The 19,120-nt window shown below is 37.5% G+C and overlaps 7 protein-coding genes across 7 annotated transcripts; 1 reads left to right on the top strand and 6 right to left on the bottom strand.

Annotated features, from left to right (window-relative positions):
• Positions 1-188: 188 nt before the first annotated feature.
• On the top strand, positions 189-1,238 carry END3 (End3p; the record flags this gene model as incomplete). The annotated part of the gene is made up of 1 exon (XM_033912965.1): positions 189-1,238. One exon carries the CDS (start codon positions 189-191, stop codon positions 1,236-1,238), a length of 1,050 nt encoding a protein of 349 aa, XP_033768856.1.
• Positions 1,239-1,664: 426 nt separating this feature from the next.
• Positions 1,665-4,157, bottom strand: MKT1 (Mkt1p; the record flags this gene model as incomplete). Its single annotated transcript, XM_033912964.1, has 1 exon — positions 1,665-4,157. One exon carries the CDS (start codon positions 4,155-4,157, stop codon positions 1,665-1,667), a length of 2,493 nt encoding a protein of 830 aa, XP_033768855.1.
• Positions 4,158-4,646: 489 nt separating this feature from the next.
• Positions 4,647-4,955, bottom strand: SNN1 (Snn1p; the record flags this gene model as incomplete). The annotated part of the gene is made up of 1 exon (XM_033912963.1): positions 4,647-4,955. One exon carries the CDS (start codon positions 4,953-4,955, stop codon positions 4,647-4,649), a length of 309 nt encoding a protein of 102 aa, XP_033768854.1.
• A 380-nt stretch (positions 4,956-5,335) lies between these two features.
• Positions 5,336-8,872, bottom strand: TCB2 (tricalbin; the record flags this gene model as incomplete). Its single annotated transcript, XM_033912962.1, has 1 exon — positions 5,336-8,872. The coding sequence occupies one exon, from the start codon at positions 8,870-8,872 to the stop codon at positions 5,336-5,338; it is 3,537 nt and encodes a 1,178-aa protein (XP_033768853.1).
• A 431-nt stretch (positions 8,873-9,303) lies between these two features.
• TOP2 (DNA topoisomerase 2) lies at positions 9,304-13,596 on the bottom strand (the record flags this gene model as incomplete). Its single annotated transcript, XM_033912961.1, has 1 exon — positions 9,304-13,596. The coding sequence occupies one exon, from the start codon at positions 13,594-13,596 to the stop codon at positions 9,304-9,306; it is 4,293 nt and encodes a 1,430-aa protein (XP_033768852.1).
• A 562-nt stretch (positions 13,597-14,158) lies between these two features.
• Positions 14,159-14,737, bottom strand: RHO2 (Rho family GTPase RHO2; the record flags this gene model as incomplete). The annotated part of the gene is made up of 1 exon (XM_033912960.1): positions 14,159-14,737. The coding sequence occupies one exon, from the start codon at positions 14,735-14,737 to the stop codon at positions 14,159-14,161; it is 579 nt and encodes a 192-aa protein (XP_033768851.1).
• A 404-nt stretch (positions 14,738-15,141) lies between these two features.
• NST1 (Nst1p) lies at positions 15,142-18,867 on the bottom strand (the record flags this gene model as incomplete). The annotated part of the gene is made up of 1 exon (XM_033912959.1): positions 15,142-18,867. The coding sequence occupies one exon, from the start codon at positions 18,865-18,867 to the stop codon at positions 15,142-15,144; it is 3,726 nt and encodes a 1,241-aa protein (XP_033768850.1).
• Positions 18,868-19,120: the final 253 nt, after the last annotated feature.

The raw sequence follows: 19,120 nt of genomic DNA, 5'->3' as shown, positions 1-19,120 counted from the left end.
TATTTATTACTTCTTTAATATCATATTTGACGGTAGTGTGGGACCCCTATGATATAACATGTCAAGAATGAATGAAAAGAACGTCAGAAACATGAGGCTAATCACCATTTGTAGTCAGACGATCGTGAGATAACCACAGTGTGAGTGGGTTTGGAAAGGCCGGTAAAGATAACAGGAAATTCTGAAAAATGCCTAAGTTAGAACAATTTGAGATCAAAAAGTATTGGCAAATCTTCTCGGGTTTAAAACCAATAGAGAATAAGGTGAACCATGACCAGGTTTTACCAATTCTTTATAATTCTAAATTAGATTCATCAGTCCTGAATAAGATTTGGTTCTTAGCCGATATTGATGATGACGACAATTTAGATTTTGAGGAATTTGTAATTTGCATGAGATTAATATTTGATATGGTTAATAAAAATATTAGTTCTGTTCCAGATGAATTGCCTGATTGGTTGATTCCGGGAAGTAAGGTAAATCTAATCAAAGAAAGGAAGAAGCGCAAACAAATAGAAAATGCAGACTTGCCTCCAAAGAAGGAAATTAAAGTAGATTGGTACATGTCTCCAGATGATCTAAATCAATATGAAAAAATCTATACGAGTTGTGCAAAACTAACTGATGGTACAATAACATTCAATGAACTATCAACAAAACTTTCCACAAAATTTTTTAACATTAGTAAGACAGATTTGAATAAAGTTTGGAGTCTAATTAATCCCCAAAATTTACAATCAATTGATAGAGATCCTACTTTTTACTTTATTCATTGTTTGAGACAAAGAAATGACCTGGGTGCTGAAATTCCAGCAAGCTTACCCAATTCTCTAGCTGAAGTGTGCAACAAAAAAAAAGTGAGCTATGATTTACAGTCCTCGCAGCCTCCTACGAAGAGAAAAGATCAAGCCAGCGAAAGGAACAATGTTCGTGACAATGGGCTGAACTCAAGTGCTGATAGCAGCGGCAACAACGCACTCGTAAATGAAAACAGTATAAAACAAAAATATGCTTCTCTGACAGATGATCAAGTTGCGAACATGAGAGAACAATTAGAAGGTCTTTTGAATTACAAAAAGGGTGAAAAAAGCCAAGGAGGCTCGAAACGCTCTAAACGGATTAATATCAGGTCAATAACTGATGATTTGGATAACATTGAACAGCAGGTTGAAGTATTGGAGAATTACTTGAACAATAAGAGGCACGAGTTGCAATCATTACAAGCGGAAATCAATTGACTTCGATAATTAATTCTATGTACATGTATGTGTAATATTTACTGTTGTTATTCCACTCGTGAGCTTTTTTGATTTGAACCTCTCCTTTTAGCTTGTAACGGTAAATAATTCTTTTTACCTTTTCCTTCTCTGGTGGGATTTCATAATTGTTTACTGTTCAGCGTTCTTTACATATTTATATAATAAAATATGTGGCATATAAATAAACAGTGGTTTAGTTTTTGTTTTGCTTTTTTTCTCCAATTGTTGCCGTGATTTTGGTTCCTTTTTTTTTTCTTGAACTGTTGTTATATACTGTGTTTGTGTTAAATCTTGGTGATTACACTTTAACTCTTAAAATAACAACAATATACTTCTTTAAGAGCAACTATCGTTCCTTATCAGGCACATTAGTTCCACCATTTCAGTCATACACTTTACAACGCCTCAGCTAGATAGAGCAGTTGTAGCAAACTCAATTGCTTTAGTAAATAATTTAAACTCATTTTCTCCAATTAGTTTTGCATCATTTAACTTCCCCATTACTTTTGCAACTTCAAGCAGAAACTTATGGGATTCAACAAACTGTTCATCAAGGTTAGGTGTGGATTTATAGGTATTGAATTCAGTAGCAACTAAGGACAATGCATCATTCTTGGCATTACCATTGTGAAGATACTTTTGTAAAAAGAACTCCCACATCATAGCCATGATAGTATTTGGAGAATTTAACTTAAACGGTAAATGTGTAACGATTTCCTTTGCCCAACCAAAGTTATCAAGTGATAATCTATTGAATTCACCTGAAGTTAAAGATGAAATCAAAACGGCTTCAAAAAGTTCGTTTAAATTTTCCTTTATGAAAGAGAGATGATCTCTAAAAATTAATGTTTTCTTATCAATAGGCCCATGGTAATTCGATGGTTTTTGGTCCACCTGAAACAAAGTTAATACACGCGTAATCAATAGGACGTACAAAGACTCTTCAGGATATGAACGGAGAGTTGCCTGAGACAGGGCTGAAGGAGCTGGTGGTTGAACTTCTTCGTTAAGTTTTAAAACGTCACATTTCAAAAATACCAAAAAGATAACAACCGATTCGTGATACATACGATCGATATCGAGCTCATTTAATTTCAAAAATACTTCCCCCCATTTAGTTGGTTTTAGCAGTTTTTCCTTGAAGTCGAAAGTGAAAAACTCCAATAGTACTAATAATCTTAAGAAATTCGTTGACAACAAATCAAATGGTGAGTTTAATTTAGATTCGATTGGTACGGAGTTTGGGAAAATAACTTTCTCATATATAAAATCTTTTGCCATGTCACTAGAAGCATTTATTGCTGCAATGAACTCATAGATAGAAAATTCCTTTTCACCAGAGGTTTCTGTTTTAACAATTAAGTGGTTGATAGTTTCAAACATAGAAGGTGTCATTCTGTTGGCCAAAGTGATAGGCTCATTTGGCGCGTACCATTTGACTTGTTTAATTTGTTTAATCTGATAATATCTGTTAATTGGTTGAGTCAATAAATTAATTTCTTTATTCTTGAAAATTTCAACAGACTTGGAAACCAGTTTTCTGTAGGAAGTAGCGGATCCTCCACCTAATGGAGACTCTTCAGGATAAACGCCTGTGACAATTGCGTCAAATAACTTTCCAGTAACCAGCCCTATGGATCTATAGAAATAGTATTCGTGAGGTAACATTTGGCCGATAAAATCATGCACATCATTAGGAATGTCTCTTGGTTTCCTAACCTCTTTAGTACTGAATTTTTCATAAGCTAACTTTTCGCTAGCGTTCTTGGCCATAGGAGTGGCAGGAGAAGCGCTTGAGGACGCAGAGGATGGTGAGGAAAGATTACTCTTCTTTCCGTCCTTGTTGTTTTTTTCACTGTCCTCCTCTGAAACAACGACTTCTTGAACAAATAACTCAACCTTACCTGTATCCTTTAAGACTGGCATGTATCTTAGTGCAGATATACCCCTTTGATAGTTTTGAATATTCTCTTTCGAGTCATTTTGTAAGGCTGTAGACAGTTGATAGGCATAAAAATTTGTGCCTGTGTTCAAAACCATTTCTAAAGCAATATCAAATAGCTGAGGAACCGGATAAATCTGCAAGGGTGGTAAAGTTGTTGGTTGCAAATCGTTACCTACAGCCATTGCAATATCAATGAACTCTTCATGGGTACAGCCTAAATCCTTCATGACCCTTGACCTGTCAATGAATCGAAATTCTTTATTTGGAAATTCCATGCCCAAAATGAACCTATCAACACAATCTAACATCAAACAATCTGTTGGGCCGTAGATGGCATCAATATAAGCGCTATTCAATAGGTATGCTAGTTGAAACCAAGAGGAGTAAGGAGCCACTTGATACATATAACCATGCTCAATAAAATAAGCGATCAAATCGTTTTGGTAAGCCTTGGAGTCAATTGGGGTATTATGTCTGAATGGTTCCTGGGGTTGAATAGGCTGGTCAATGTAGGAATTTTGATTCGAACTAACCAAGTTGTTCCATTGTGTCCAACCTCTATTTCTCTGTAAAAGAACGGATTCCGTGTTCGATCTTGTTGTAGCGTTGGTACCACCGCTTCCAGCAGTGGCTGACGAAATGGACGCGGATGCAGATGCTGCAGTGAAGTGGCCGGATGCCTCTAACTGATTGTAAGTTAAACCGCCGTTAAAGACGAAAATAGGGGTGATATTGAAATCCTTGAATATCTTTAAATCACTTTCCAAATACATTTTTAAACTGGTAGGGAAGCCACCAATGGCATCCAAATACTGTTCTCTTTTATTGGTCAACAATCTGGAAACATAATGGTTGACGTCTATACCTAGAGTACAATTATTCAAAGCCTCAATGGCATAGGACCCTACAAGACCTCTTTCGAAAAGGAACGATTCCAATGACTTGATTGCCATCGCTTAGCTTATTATTGATTTGTCTGCCTTTAATACTAAATAGTTCAGAAGTATCTGAATTTCGGTTATGGATAAATAAAGAGAGTAAAACGATACAATGTTTTTATCAGTCAGTCACCCTAAAAATAGTTAATTGACAAATTTGGTAATAAATGATTGTAATTGACCAATATAATTTTTTGTTTTCAAGGTTATAAAGAACTTGAAGGACAGGCAAAGAATAAAAAAAAGAATCAGATACAGCGAGACAATTTTTTTTCACTGTAATTCAATGATTATGTTAATGGTAATACAACGACAATTATTAAACAGCCGAGCTGACAAGCTGGAATATTTCTAGCGTGCTACTTTCTTGCTTTCCAGATTTTCCACCGTTTTTTGTCATGCTTATATTATCATTTCTCACGGGGTATTAAAAGTACACTAGTCGATACCATCTATAAGTGAGTGAAAGAAATTGAAGATTACGCTATACATGTGTATATTTATTTAGTTGTTAAGGGACCTGACATTTCCCTGAAGCTTCTCATACCTCTGCGAGAGAATGTGCACACGGGTAGATAAATCCGCCAGTTTATCCATGGTTGGCTTGAAGGGCTCTGGGTCATAAAGGACTTGACTTTCTCTTCGAAGTTTATCGCGAACCTTCCGTAGCATAAGAATGAGTAGGGCTTGCGACTCGCGTAGTTCATTGATGGATTGATATAATCCGTCTAAATCAGTAGACAATACTGAATACACTGACAGTTCAACCGGATGGACAGCACTGCTATCGCCGCTTATATTATCCCCTACCATTGCAAACGTTTCTCTCTTTTAAAAACTATTGAGACTGTCTGTATAATTTCTTCTGCCCACAATATCGGTGATGTTCTACCTTTCGTGAGCAGCTTTGATGGTTTAGCCCCAATCTTACTTACATTTTATGTCTGCGGTTTTTTTCGCTCAGTCATTCTTCGTACCTGACATTGGAAATAATCAAAATGGTAAGTCGTTTCCATTGGAAAACACACATGAGAGTACATATTCGTTATAATTTACATATGTGATAATGAAAAAGACACTATAGTAGCACTCGGCATGGTTGGATTGTTACGATTGACGTCTTGAATCTATTTTGCTCATATACTGTCATATCAAGCTAATGGTGTGACGGGGACTCTTTGCTATCGGTAAAATTATTGCTTCTCTTCGGATTTTCCGTCCCCAGTATTTGTACGCTTCTTGCCACCAAAAACCCCAACCTTCACTTTATCAATCGTTCCTAATCCGGTGCTTACAACATTGGTTCCCAAAGCGAAAACTGTGGAACCAGCTTTGATACCTGTGCCTAATCCTTTCGTTGCAAAATTTCCAAGTCTAGCTTCGCGTTTGACCACATTAGTAGTATAGCGGGGTTCAAACTCAAATTCAAGATGTAACACACCACTGTCTTCTCCCTTTGGTCCCACTAACGGTATATTAAATGTAGTATCACTCTCTGGATCGATGGTAGATAATGGAACAATGGCTTTTCCAATACTTCTATTGGAATTTGTGGCTTCGTAGTCCTTCACGTTAATGGTCAAGTAGTCGTTGACACGGTTTGAAATTTCAATGGTCTTGGTTTCGTTCCAAGAAGGATTTAATGTTTTTTTTTGAACTGCAGTTTTAAAAATGGGTGACGTGCTCTTTTCGTTTAAAAAGAATTCCACGTAGGGATCGGAATAGCCATTCTTGTTGACACCAACTAAGTTTTCAGCACTCTTAGCGGTGATTTTCAAGTCACCGGAGTTTGTAATCAAGTCTGATTGAGGCAATTCCGTGGCATTTATGGGGAACCATGAGACCTGAACTAATAATTTGGCACTCTTTTTGCCTATAAGATTTAACACGGAAGGCTTGTAATAACAGTTCTTCACCAGTTCAATTGTTGGAATTTTCACTTCACAAATAAAATTCTCCGCCTTATTTGCATCTTTGGTCTTTGTCACTCTGAATGTAGTCACAGACCACTCAAGCTCTTTTATCATGAAATCGCCAGACCAGCCTGTTCTAATAGTTCTAATAGCGTTCTTTGCGCTGGTTATCGCTGCGTAACCGCAGGAATCAAAAAATGTTTGAACGTAGAGACCAGGTTGAGATAGTTCCCCGCCTAATACAGTAACACCTAGCACACCAGCATTGTACTGTAGCAATTCATCAAGGTCAAGCTTCATTTTGTAACTATACATGTCATACTTCTCGGTGAGTCTGGCTTCTTCCTTTCTAATTCTTTCTTTCTCTTCCTTCGAGATATTCTTGTCACCCAGAGTACTTTTCTGCTTTTCTAGCTTATCTTTTTTCTCATTAATGTCGTCGACTTCCTTCGCCTCTTCCAAACTTAATACAGGAACAACTGGGTAAAATGATAAATAATACGTAACAGTCCCTTTTACACCCTTCTTTCCAATTAAGTTGCCAGTTCTTGGAGTGTTGTCAATAAAAATGGTATATTTATCATCATTGTCTTTATGATATATATTTTGAGTTTGGATGTTAAGACTCCCGAGAGTATGATCATCCCCATTTGTATCTGTGCCGAAGCAATCAATGGAGACTTTCTGTAAGGGAGATGTGACAGACACATAAATTGATTGGTTCCAGATAGGGTTCAATGTCTCTATTCTTTCATTTGTCCTTCCTCTTCCTATGCCATTGACGGATACTTCGGCGTAAGGACTTATCTTTCCCAAGTTATCCGGATTTCTCAAGTTTTCAGCCTTGTTGATAAATACTCTCAACATACCGATAGGAGTAGTATACCCTACACTTTTCAACCCAAGGTCGATGTCCACCGGTCTCCAATAAGTTGTAACTTTTAATTCTCCCTTCCCATCTCTTAGAGGAACCCATTCCTTATCAACTTCTGTCCTATCTATCAAATGATTTAACGGTTGTACCGAAGATGAAATTACTTTACCGCTTTGATCTTTTAAGACAAATCTACAGATAGTTTTTCTACGGTCTGTTATTACAGAATAATAATCTGAGTTCCATTTCAAGTGGGCGGTTCTTTTTTCTTTTTTGGTAGTCATCACCAACTCTGCATTGACATACAACTCTGCAAATACAAATTTTTTGTCACTAAGTTCATCCAATCCCTTGAGCTCGCCGATAACGATTTTGGTGATACCTGTATTCATATATGGTAAAGGTTCCTCATCACCGTTCAGTGATTTTTTTGGTTCAATAGTGGGGAAAAATCGCAAATCAAATGTCAATTCACCGACAGGTTTAGAATTTCTTAGAAAATGTACCTTTTCGTTCTTATCATAGTGATTTGCATGTAACTTATTCAAGTTGAAAATTACCGTACCCATTTTTTTATCACTAAATGCTTCGCGTTTGTCATATACGGTAATTGTAAGTGGGTCAGTAAATGATTGCAAGAGAATATAGATGGATTCATTCCAAACAGGATTAGTAGAATTTCTAAAAACCTTAGTTTTACCGACTACTTTACCAGAGAGCTCAAATGTCAAGTATGGATCAACTGTTTTCTTGATCATGCCCATAATTCCTCTCAATCCATGAGCGTTTTTGACTTTGATTTCCAAAACACCTATAGGTAAGCCAGTCTTGGAAAGAAGTTGTGGTATATTAAGCTGTAAAGAGAAAGGTGGGAGCAAAACGGGGCTCAAGTATTTAAATGCCATTTTTTGAATTAATCTCATTAAACCAGGAATAGCCAATATTTCCCAATTGAAGACGGAGTTACCTAGTAAACGACCAATAAAATCAATTTCAGGAACTTCCAACAACTGAATGTTTATAGTTTCAACAAGGGGCAAAGTTGTCATCAATTGGAAACGAAATCTAGCAAAAACTCGAAAAGAAACATCAGTAACTGAAACAGGTATATTCATTCCGAATATCTTTGCCTTTAATACGACATTGGAATTTACGTAATTCCTGCACTGCTTCGCGTCAAGATCAGACAAGTCATGTGGAGTAAATGATAAACATACATCCATAACCACGACATCAGATTTTGTGTTTTGAAATGTCTTTACGGCACCAATTCTTGGAGGTTTCACACCTAATGTAAACTGATCCAGCCATATGGCTTTGATAAATTTAGGAATTGCCACATTTTCAGATAGTGCAGTATTTGTACCATCGACAACTTGTTGGGAGACAGAAGGTTCGAGAATGGGCCAGTATTTATCTAAGAAGGTGTTTAACCATTCGACAGATTCATAATCACTACTGATTTTCTCCACAGTTTGTTCTTTTTGAGCTAAATCCCTCAATGATTCCCTATATTTTTTTGATGAGGTTCTATATAACAGTCCTGTAGCTAGCATTACGATAAGAACAGACGCTAGAGAGAATTTAAAGTAACCCAACGCAAAAGAACTTAAGCCAGCAATAGCGAGGACAACGACCTCATGGTACCAATCACCATAAAGTTTATCTGGTAAGAGGTTGTCTAAAAAAGTCTCCTTGTTTACGTCGACTAAAAGGTCTTCGGGGGTTAACTCGTCTTTTTCCTCCCAACCACCGACTTGTTTCCAACCAACGTACGATGCCTCTTGTCTTTCTCTTGCTATTGATGTACCGTTGATCTCAGCTTCAGATTTTACTGGAACAGCATCGTTTACAACATTCTTGCTTTCCACCTTCGTGGTTTCATTAATACCAGGCATGGGACTTATCAGGTCCGTTCGAGTTTTTGACGAGTTCGGAGACATTCTTTATTGATGTGCTATTATTTCGACGATATTTGAAATAGAGCAGAAAGTCAGATCAGTTTTACTTAACGCCTATTGTTGATATCACTTGAAACAGGGCTTTTAGACGAATACCTAAAAAGGTAATTTTAATGGTAGTTTATATATCTGTCTGCTTTTCAAAATATTATGTAAACGCACGATGTTTTTTTCGCCCAGCCTTTATTTTTTTTTTTGTTGTTGTTGTTGTCTTCTCGAAGAATTTTCTCAGGCAGATCTTCGTCGGAAAGCAAAAAAGCGCGTAATTAAACTTTCAGCTATGTTGACTAAAATGGAAATGATTGCGAAAGGCTATTTCTGCTTATATAATCTAGTCACTGCGATCAAATCCTAATTGACTTCTGATATAAACTTATAGAGAAGATGGTGTTTTTTTCCAGGAAAGATATTATTCAATCCTCTTCATTGAAAGAAACGTCAGATCCTTGTTCTTCCTCTTCATCATCTTCGATGAAGCTGTCGTCAGACAATTCTAAAGTATCAGCGTAATATTTCTTAGGAATTGACGCAGCTCTTGATGACCTTTGTCTTCTTGGTCGTTGGGGTATAGCATCATCTTCATCCACATTGCTATCTTCCTGGTCATTGTATGAATCTAGAATTTCTAGGTCGCTTTCACTAGACAGTTCTACAGCTTTTTGTTGTTTCCTGACTGGCTTCTTGGCCAATTTAGGTTTCACAGGTGCTTTTTTAGCAGCCTTTGGCTTTGTTGTAGTTGCTATAATGTCCTTTTCTGGTGTATTTTCCTTGGATGTAGCGGAAGTAGAACCCATTTTATCGAAAATTGTGTTTATTTTTTTAAACTTGTTTGACATCTTACTCAATTCGCCTCCATCCTTATCTTCTTTTTTTATGTCAAAAATAGAAGAAGAACTCGTGGAAGGAGCATTCTCCTCCTCGTCTTCTCCTCCTGTTTTTGTTTCTGAAACAGGAGGCGTTATTTCTTTTTTAATCCTTGTAGGCCCTTTGCTTTTCGTTACTAATTTTGGTTCTAACAAAATTCTTTCAAAATTTTTATCCTCCAATTTTATTTTTTTACCTTTCCTAGCAGTAGTTTTCTTGCTCTTTTTTGATGGATCGTAGTCGTCGTCATCAGCAAGCTTTCTCTTTCTTTTTCCTTTGGTTTTGCTCCCTTTATTAGGAACATTACCACCGCGCGCTTCTTCATCTCGCTGAAGAAATTCTTGATATCCAATCTCAAAAGCCTCTAAGTCAGTGTTCCATATATCTTTTGCGGAAAGTTTTAACAAGTTTTCTAATTCTGTCTCTTTTTCTTGTTTCTGTTTCAACAGCTTTTGATATCTTTCTTTAGTCAATGACCATATTTTCATTCCTAATAAATACTCATATGTGCCATACAGTTCCTCAGGACCATTTACAATGTTTTCAGCATCTTCGTGTGAGCTTTCTTCATCTTCTCCGTCAGAAGTTGAACTTTTTACGTCGTTAATCTGTTCAGCTATCTCAGCATTGGGACTTCCATAAAACGGCTTACCTTCCTTATTAATTCTTGGGAACCCTAAATCCTCAAGTTCTTGGATAATAGCGGTCCTAGGCTTATTGGTGACTGTCAACTCCTTCTCAATAATCATCTTAATGAACTTTACTTGAAAAGAGTATTTCTCTACCTCCCGTTGTAACCTTTCGCTCATATAGTCTTTCCTCTTTTGATAGTATTCTAGCCTGACGTAGTAAAACTCGCTCAAAATTTCATTTACAGAGGTGTACTTCTTGATTTTTCCGTGAGGATCAAATGCGACCATATTCATTAAACTTATGGGGGAGATTAGTTTAAATCGTTCATAAAAACCTATTTTCCTTGTTTTAGCCATTTCTTCAGGTGATAACGTGATTATGAATTTGATATTGTCATCGTGCTGTTCCTCCATATCTTTAATCCAAGCTTTTATTTTATCGTTACCGCTTAAACCTAAAAGCAAGTACTCCTTTATAGTCGATGTCCAAGTTCTGGCTGGTAACTCGGTTATTTCCAAGGTGTTAGTTCCAATTTGTTCAATCCTACCGTACATCCTGTAACGCAGAGGCTCGATTTCTTCTATGGTACCGGTCCATCCTCTGAACCATGGATGCATTTGCTCAAGGTCTTCGTCGTTCATTAAGTGTCTTATATTCTTTATAATCTCCAATGGATTGAATGGAGGAATGTAAGTGCTCCAGCCAGTGCCGATACCTTCGGCGCCGTTAACAAGGATCATAGGAAGAATTGGCAAATACCACTCTGGCTCCACTGTTTTCTCATCTTCTTGTATATATTTGTATAATGGATCATCAGAAGGGTGGAATATCTTGCGAGTTAATTTATTCAATTCAGTATAGATATATCTCGCTGCTGCTGCATCTTTACCACCGGTAGCTCTTGTACCGAAAGCACCGTTAGGTAACAGCAAGTAAATATTGTTGGACCCAACAAAGTTTTGGGCTAGTCCAATAATAGTTTGTGCCAATGACTGTTCAGCATGGTGATAAGCCGTACACTCACCCACATATGGTGCCAGTTGAGCCACCCTGAGTTCCGTTTTTGAGTTTCTTTTGAAACAACCATAAAGAACTTTTCTTTGACCAGGCTTAAAGCCATCTAAAACATTGGGAATCGAACGTATATTATCTGCCAAAGAGAAAAGAATCAATTCCTTATTAATAAAGTCACTAATTGGAATCTCTTTTAAAGTAGGGTCTAAAACAGTACCAGGTTCATATTGCCTTAGCCATTCTTTACGGTCGTCAGCTTTTTTCTTAGAAAAAGCTAAATCAATATAATCTTTATCATTTCCTTGCAAAGAATGAAATTTTTTCAAATGCCTGTCTAAATCAGAAAAATACTCACGGACTTCCTTTGCTAGAGAAGTACCTAATCCTTTATAATACTTCTGTTTCCAAGTAAATTTGTGAGATTCTTCCTCTCGCCATTTTTCATAATCTGGCATATTGTAGAATGCAATAGTATTTCTTGTTGGTTTAGTGATGGAAACTTTGATGATTGGGGTGATGAATTCAAGTAAGAAACCCTCGATATCCAAAAGACCAGGAAATGAGCTTTCTAAAAAGTTTATAATTAAACCTTTAATATGCGAGCCATCATGATCTTGATCTGTCATGATCATAAGATGGCCATATCTTAAGGATTTTGTATCTTCGTATTTCTTACGATGTTGTAAACCCATAATTTTTTTTATGGCTTGAATTTCCGCATTTTTCAGTATCTGATCGGCGCTTGCTTCTCTGACATTCAGCATTTTACCACGGAGTGGATAACAACCATAATAATCTCTACCAACAACAGCTAAACCTGCAACGGCTAATGACAAGGCAGAATCCCCTTCCGTTAGAACTAAAGTACATTTATAGCCGTCTTTCGTACCAGCTTTATTAGCATCTTCCAATTTGGGGTAATCAGTGATTCTGCTTTTCCTTGTACCGTCAGACTTCTTTAACGCATTATCCTCATTTGCGTCGGCAATTTCAAACATTCTTGTAGCCAAATCAGTTTTCATAATTTTGTTGATATACTCATTAGGAATCTCACAACGGGAGCCAAAATCTTTGACTCTTGTTGTCAGCTGCTCTTTTGTTTGTGAGGTAAATGCAGGATTTTCAATTAAACAATTAATGAAAATGAACATATTATTTTTGATCTGGAAAGGTTTGACACTTTTTTTCTTCTTTTTCTTCAAGATTTCTAAGATCTTTTTGATAATTTGGTCTGTCATGTAATTAACATGGGTACCACCCATAGTAGTTGCAATGGAATTTACGAAAGAAATTTGTTGGAAAGAGATATCAGAAACCGCAAAAGCAACTTCCCATCTGTTATTTATTCTCTCATAAAGGATAGTCGGGATATCGGAATTGGCAGTAGCGTCCTCACCGCTATCCAGCCGTCTTTTTTTTTCAAGTGATTTCAAGTAAAGTTCAACATAATTTTTGAAATTTCTTATCTTTAAAGACTTACCATTCAAATAGACATTAATGTCACGAACAGAACCATTGATATCGTAAACCCTTCTACGCATCACACCCAGGATATCATTATCTAGATCTTTCATTCCGAATCTGGCTAAATCCGGCTTGAATGTCACCTTTGTGTATGACGGGCCCTTCTTGTAAGATGTTATTTTTGGGGGGTGGCAAATACTCATGTTATTTTCCCATTTTTGAATGTATTTCTGACCAACATTTAAATCTGCAGTTTCTAAGATGAACTCAGTAGAAAATATATTACAAAGTTTAGCACCATAACCGTTTCTACCACCAGTGACTTTTTTCTCATTGTCATCATAATTTGATGATGTCAACAAATGACCAAAAATCATCTCAGGAATATAAATATTCTCCTTATTGTGAATCTCTATGGGAATACCTTTTCCATCATTCTTCACTTCTATAGTATTCTCCTCAGCATGTATGTTTACATCGATTCGTTTCATTGATGGATCACGAACTTTATTATCTGCTGCATTGACTAAAATTTCATCAAAGATTTTGAACAGCCCTGGTACAATCGTGACTTTTTTTTCAATCATACAATCGGTCTCTTCATCGTATATCCATTGCAACTGATCTTGGGTTTCAACGGAACCGATATAAGTATCTGGTCTTTTCAAGATGTGTTCCAGTTGAGAAATTTTCTGATATTTATCAGAAGCACTTGTCGGTTCAGTTGACATGGTTAGCCGTACTGATCTTTATGACTCCTTTGAACCAAGCTTAAAGTTAAATCGTTGTGATCTGCACTACGACAGGGTTGGATGTAAGATGATGATCACTTCCTTTCTTTTCTTTTTTGCCTCCTTCGGCAATGCATTATGTTTACATTATGCTGAAAAAAAAAAAAAAAAAAAAAAAAACGCGTCTCATTAGCGCGTTCCTCACTCATCGCCTCGTAAGGAATTTGAACTGCTATAGCGTAAATAAGTATATAAACGAAAAATAATCGAGCTAGGCAGTTCCGTTTAGCTAATCGGCGCAGCACATTGAGCTCTGGTTCCTGTGCTATTTCTCTATAGCCGTTTAATATTTTACTTCTGATAAAGCTTTTGATAAGATTTTGTAAGATATTAACGTACAAACTTATTGAATGGTTTTATGTTTTTATATATGCATTCGTCGATACGGCTCTTCAGGTAATTTCACTATATCTATGAAATCCCATTAAAATCACAACATGGGGCTGTTCTCATCCCCCTCCCTTGAGAAAAGATAATGTATCAATTCAGTTTAAGCTTTCTCTCATAAGATTATGCAACAGTTGGCCCCTGGTTCCTTTTTCATAAGTAAACTGGTTCTTGTAGCTACTTCGAAGACATCGTCCACACCTTCGCCAGTCAGCGCACTACACTCCATGTATTTCTTGGCACCAATAGCCCTCGCAACTTGTTTTGCATCCTCAATGGGAACCATTTCATCAGTACCATTCTCTTTGAAATGGGATTCTTGCCTCAAATCCTTCTTTAAGCCCACAAGAACGATCGGTGCGTCAGGGCAATATCGTAATGCTTCATCTGCCCATTTTGTTCTTGCGTTGATTAGTGATTCAAAGTTATCTACAGCAAACCCAATTAATATTATATCTGCTTTTGAATAGGAAAATGGACGAAGACGTTCGTATTCCTCCTGTCCGGCTGTGTCCCAAAGAGTTAAAGACACTTTTATTCCATCTACTCTGCAATCAGTGACATAATTTTCGAATACTGTGGGATGATACTGTTCTGGGAACTTTCCTAGTGTAAATACATATAGTAAAGACGTCTTTCCACAAGCACCATCGCCAATAATAACGAGTTTCCTTCTAACGGCCTTTTCAGACATGGTACCGGATCAAAAGCACAACTAAAGCAGAACGTTTCAGCAATTGATGTCTGCACACAAATCGTTAACAGCGGTATGCGACGGCAGTTTAATTAAAACGTGATCTGGAGACTTTGGGTTCAAACTATTAGAGTATCTACCTTTGGAGAACTTAACTCTGGACTTAATTGTTGATGAATAACTAATATACGCTATACCCAAAAGAGGTTGTACTAAAGTCTATTATCATTCACATTCCTGCGAAAAACGGAAATTTTACGCCGGGTAAAGTTTCTTAGTGTTGCAGCCCCACCTACGTGAGAGTTGCATTGAATATAGATGTACGACTGTTTAGTGTCTCTTCTAAATTTTCGTCGAATTATATATGTACGTAGAATTTTGTGGTTTTGAGTATTGGAGCTGATTTAGGTGGTTTGCGTAGTTGAAGAGGCAATCGGAAAGGTGGCCGCTGCGGAGGTATGAGGCCTTGACGTGAAAGATGTAGTAGTTGGATCGTTCATGCCATTGAAGAGTTGGTTTAGCAGCCCTTTCGAATGACCTGTGGGACTTTCTCTCATGAATCGAACGTGCGTAATAGATCCATTGCTATCAGTGAAGAACTCGCAATTGTAGGTTGCCTGCATGCTTATCAGTTTGTTGATGAATGTTGAGTAATCCAGGTTAAGCCCGACTACGTTTTGGAATAGTCTCCCAATAGCAACATACTGGTTTAAGCTATCTTGCGGGGAAATAACTAAGTAAGCATTGTAGATGCTATCCAGGATGTGGCTTTCATCCACTCCGCTCGAAATTCCAGGGAGTTGAAGAGCATTGCTAGCCAAATAAGGTGAACTATATTGACTGTTGCTAGACCAGATGTTTGATGTCATGAACGTAGGGGTATCTTGTACAGTACCAGTTATACTGCGACCAGCTAGCTCGGATTTGCTTATCATAGGAGTACTGCTGTTGTCCCAGATAGAAGTTCGGTTTGGAAATGATTCAACGCTTCCCAATGTTGGTGGCAGCAACACACCGCCTTGTATACTGCTGTTGTTAAAGTTCCCTGCAGTCGTCGGTCCCGAAAATGAACTCCTTTGGTCGTTCCATACAGAACGCTGTGATGGGGGGAATCCTGATGATGAAAGTGATGTATCCGCGAACCCAGCAGAGGACAGCATGCTAGTCAAAGAGTTTAACTCGTCAGTAAACGATTTCCGATGAGTACCATCGTTGGGTAGTCCAAAAGATGGTATGGCTGGTTGAGGACTGGATTTCTGGGCTTCTGATTCCATTCTTGTTGTTTGAATAATCGGTGGTTTACAAGTAGGGTTATTGGACAATGTATTTGTCAAGCCATCCCAAGATGATAAACCAAAGGCATTTGGCAATAGCTTAGTTGGCGATGAGCCATTAGGCACCAACAGACTAGTATTTTCCAGAGTTTGCGAGTTCATCAAATAGTTGTTTTCAGCCTGTGAGGAAGATTTTGCAGACAAATCTAACGCATTTGGAATAGTTGCGCTTCCAAAATGGCTGTTTTGGTTGCCTGGATGAGACAAATGTGATTGTTCCATAGTAGCTATCTGGTTGTCAGATGAAGGAAGAAGCAGATCATGAATGTTAAATCCGGTTGGTGAAACTGGTTTGGATGCCGCTACGCTACTAACCATTTTAAGTATTTCATCATTGATACTGCGACCATTATCCTCTTGGTAACTAATCATGTCGGGATGCAATTGAGATGCAACAGAGTTGCAAACTCCATTCTCAGTAAGAGGTTTTGTAGAACGGATGTCCGCAGGTACCTGTTCTTCGCTCAATTTCTGTTTTCTCAGCGCATCCTCTGCGATTAATCTTTGTTTCTCCTCTTCTTCCTTTTCTTTTTGTAGCTTTTCTTGTTCTATTTTTTTCTGTTCTCTAATACGTTTCTTCTCCTCTTCCCTCTTGCGTTTCAGTTCCTCTTTCTGTTTGCGTTGCTTTTCTTGCATCTCTTCTCTCCGCTGCTGCTCTTCTAATCTACGTTTTCTTTCCTCATCTTTCTTCCGTTTGGCTTCTTCAACTTTTTTCCTTTGAGCCTCTCGTCTTTTCATTTCACGCTCCTCTAATTCCTTTTTCAGCCTTTCTTTTTCCTCTTCTCTTTTTCGTTTTTCTTCCTCTTTGGCTAATTGTTGTAGTCTCTTCTTTTCCTTCTCTTTTTCTCTTTTTTTCTGCTTCTTTTCTTCCTTTTCTCTTTTTTTTCTCTTTTCTTCTTCTAGTTCTTGTAGGAGTTTTAATCTATTGTTATCTGCTTGTTTCTCATGATATGAAGCCATTATTCGACTTTGAAGCAATTTCGTAATGGCTATCTGAATCAACTTTCGACCTTCTTCTAAACGGTCGGTTTCATCAAGACCGCTGTCATAAGTATCATCTTCATCATCCTCTTCATTTTCATCCCCTTCCTCCAAGTCATCTTCATCTTCGTCTAGGATTCCATCATCGTGGTGATAGTGTTGATGAGGATCATGCGGTAATTCGATATCGGAGACGCATTCCTCTTCACTCAATTCATCCTCGCTATGTGTACTGACACTGTGATAGTGATGGTGAGGATGGTTCTCTCGTTTACGGTCGTGATCATGACTCAAATGCAATATGTCACGTACCTCATCATTTTTTTCATCATACTGTGCAAGTTTTTTGACTGCCTCTACCCCTTCATACTCAGAAGCCTCTTCGCTATCTTCAGCGTATTCTGAGTAGTCATCATAATCTTCTTCATCTTCATCTTCGTATATAGAATCAGTATCCAACGAATTATCCTTCGATTGAGATGAAAAGCACGAACTTAAAGTGGCTGCCAGGACAGATGGACCTAATTCCCCATCGAACTTTTTTCTAAAGGATTGTATTATCAACTCTCTGAAAGATTTTTTGTCCTTTCCTGACATGAATCGTGTAAATAGCTCCTTCTCTAACTGTGATACGTCTTTGAATTGCTTACTTGTTGTGTCGTACGCATTAGTCATCCTCTCAGCAATGTTGCGCTGAAGGTCTGAATATTCGTTTTCTGTTAGAGGTTTTCCACTATGTAGCATTGTCGTAAACTCCTTTGGATCAGTTAAATCTGCGTAAGAAGCTTTATCTTCAGTGGTGCTATCGTCTATTTTTGATGTTGGTCTCTGGTCATCTCGCACAAAGTCTTCAATCGCATTTAGAAAGCCTTGTCCGTTGCTATTAATTAAATCATCAGTCAATGCTCTAATATTTGGATACATCATCATTTTTTGAACGTACTCCTGCGCTATTTTAGGGTGGGATGAAATAAATGTTTTTGTGAAGTTAGAGTATTTTTGCTTCAACTCCTCGTCGCTCACAGAATCAAAACTTGTGGAAATTGCTCTAGGAGTTTCGTTAATGTGTATATTGTTCAAATTTTCTTCAAGTAATGAAGTGTTGTCCGCTGTTTCATTATGTGTTGGTTCTTGTTTTGAAAGTTGCTTTTGTTTGAAATGCAGCACTTCCTCTTTCAGGGAGCCAACTGTACTCGATGAAAGGAAATCTTTTCCAGCTTCACCTTTTGTGGGAGAAAAATCATTCTGTTGTTGATTTTTGGAAATTTGTAGCTCCTTTATTATGCCTAAGTGAAATTTGACAGGATTGGTTTCGGGGTCTTTATCCTTATCCATGGCGTAAAGTGTATTATATATACGCTCCATTTCTTGATCCATTGCTAAATGACGGCGTCCACAAACGGAGCAACTGCAGCTATGATCATCCTGATAATTTCTTATGACGTTAAATACTTCCTCCTTTTCGATTCGTAAAATAGTTTTCTTTTCTTCTGGCGATAATGATTCCCAGTGAGAATCTAGAGTAAAAGCTAATGTAGAAGCTGAATCCATATCATCTTTAGTATGGCTCAAATTCGCCGTACGCTTTTTCTTATCATCGTCCGTATTTATTGATTCTACGATGACGTCGCCATTGGGTGCTCTTTTTATTACTCTTGAAGTTGGGTAATCCGATTCTGTGTGATATAGCTCGGGCTCCATTCGAGGTACTAATTGCGTAGGATTTATATTTTGTTCAGGATCCAAGTTCCCATTTTTCTTATTGTGTTGCTTGGATTTGTTCTTTCTTCTCTTACTCTTGGAGTTTGGGGGCATCTTTAGTAATTTTCCCCAATTTTTCACTTATAAGGATTCCTTATTCTTTGAAGCTGATGGCCTTAAATGACAAATTTACCTGAGGACTAAAATAATAAAAGGAATTTATACAGTCAATTAATTATGACAAGTCACTTTTCTTCTAGCTATGATATGTAGTTCAAATTGGGGGCTTTTACGTATCGCTGGATCTAGGCTGATAACCTGTACTGTCAATATGGTAAACAGAACTGAGCAAGAGAGGGAGCAAAAA

Source organism: Saccharomyces paradoxus, chromosome XIV, assembly GCF_002079055.1.
Source record: "Saccharomyces paradoxus chromosome XIV, complete sequence".
Lineage (NCBI taxonomy): Eukaryota > Fungi > Ascomycota > Saccharomycetes > Saccharomycetales > Saccharomycetaceae > Saccharomyces > Saccharomyces paradoxus.
The sequence above is the reverse complement of the archived record's forward strand: the minus strand, read 5'-3'. Positions and strand labels throughout refer to the sequence as shown.